The sequence below is a fragment of the Volvox carteri genome (assembly GCF_000143455.1).
Source record: "Volvox carteri f. nagariensis unplaced genomic scaffold VOLCAscaffold_134, whole genome shotgun sequence".
Classification (NCBI taxonomy): domain Eukaryota; kingdom Viridiplantae; phylum Chlorophyta; class Chlorophyceae; order Chlamydomonadales; family Volvocaceae; genus Volvox; species Volvox carteri.
This window is the reverse complement of record NW_003307677.1, coordinates 45015-45789: the sequence shown is the minus strand read 5'-3', so window position 1 is coordinate 45789 and position 775 is coordinate 45015. Positions and strand designations below refer to the sequence as shown.

The 775-nt window shown below is 55.6% G+C and overlaps 1 protein-coding gene across 1 annotated transcript in view; it reads left to right on the top strand.

The window, feature by feature from the left end:
• Positions 1-298: 298 nt before the first annotated feature.
• The window catches only part of VOLCADRAFT_70603 (uncharacterized protein), a gene marked incomplete at both ends in the record, with an annotated part of 3116 nt that continues 2639 nt past the window's right edge, over positions 299-775 (top strand). Inside the window, one exon of the mRNA XM_002959201.1 lies at positions 299-687. Within this exon, the coding sequence (XP_002959247.1) occupies positions 299-687 (389 nt within the window). The remainder of the gene's footprint in view (positions 688-775) is intronic.

Below are 775 nucleotides of genomic sequence, written 5' to 3'. Positions count from 1 at the left end.
CTCTGCCATCCTCATCCTTGGTGGGTTGGTGTTGACTCTTCCTGGGTCCACATTTCTATCCTTCTCCTTCCTATCCGTATCCTGTGCTCGACCCTCCACTGCATCCTGACTCAGTATTCTGCCACCAAGGGGACGCTTGGTGGTTAATAATTAGCCAGGTGCAGCTGTCAATGAAGGTTTTGGTAAATTCGGTCTCCGGCACTCAAGGGACACTCAAGGGACACCCAAGGGACACCCAAAAGACAGGGAAGCGACACCAAAAGGACATGGAAGAGACACCAAAGGGACATGGAAGGGACACCCAATTGGGTGTCCCTTGCAAGGGACACCAAAGGGACACCCAAGGAATGCCCAAGGGGCACCCAAGGGACACCCAAGGGGCACGGGAGGGATACCCAAGGGGCACGGGAGGGATACCCAAGGGCACCAAAGGGACACGTGGAAGGGACACGTGGAAGGGACACCCAAGGGACATGGAAGAGACACCCAAGGGACACCCAAGGGACACCCAAGGGACACCCGAAAGACAGGGAAGAGACACCGAAGGGACATGGAAGAGACACCGAAGGGACACCAAAGGACACATGGAAGGGACACCCAAGGGACTCCCAAGGGACTCCCAAAAGACAGGGAAGAGACACCAAAGGGACATGTAAGAGACACCAAAGGACACCAAAGGACACCAAAGTGGAAGGGACACCCAAGGGACATGGGAGGTACACCGTAAGGGATAAGCTTCCTCCCCTTTGGGGAGAACCTTCGGTGTCAAACGGGT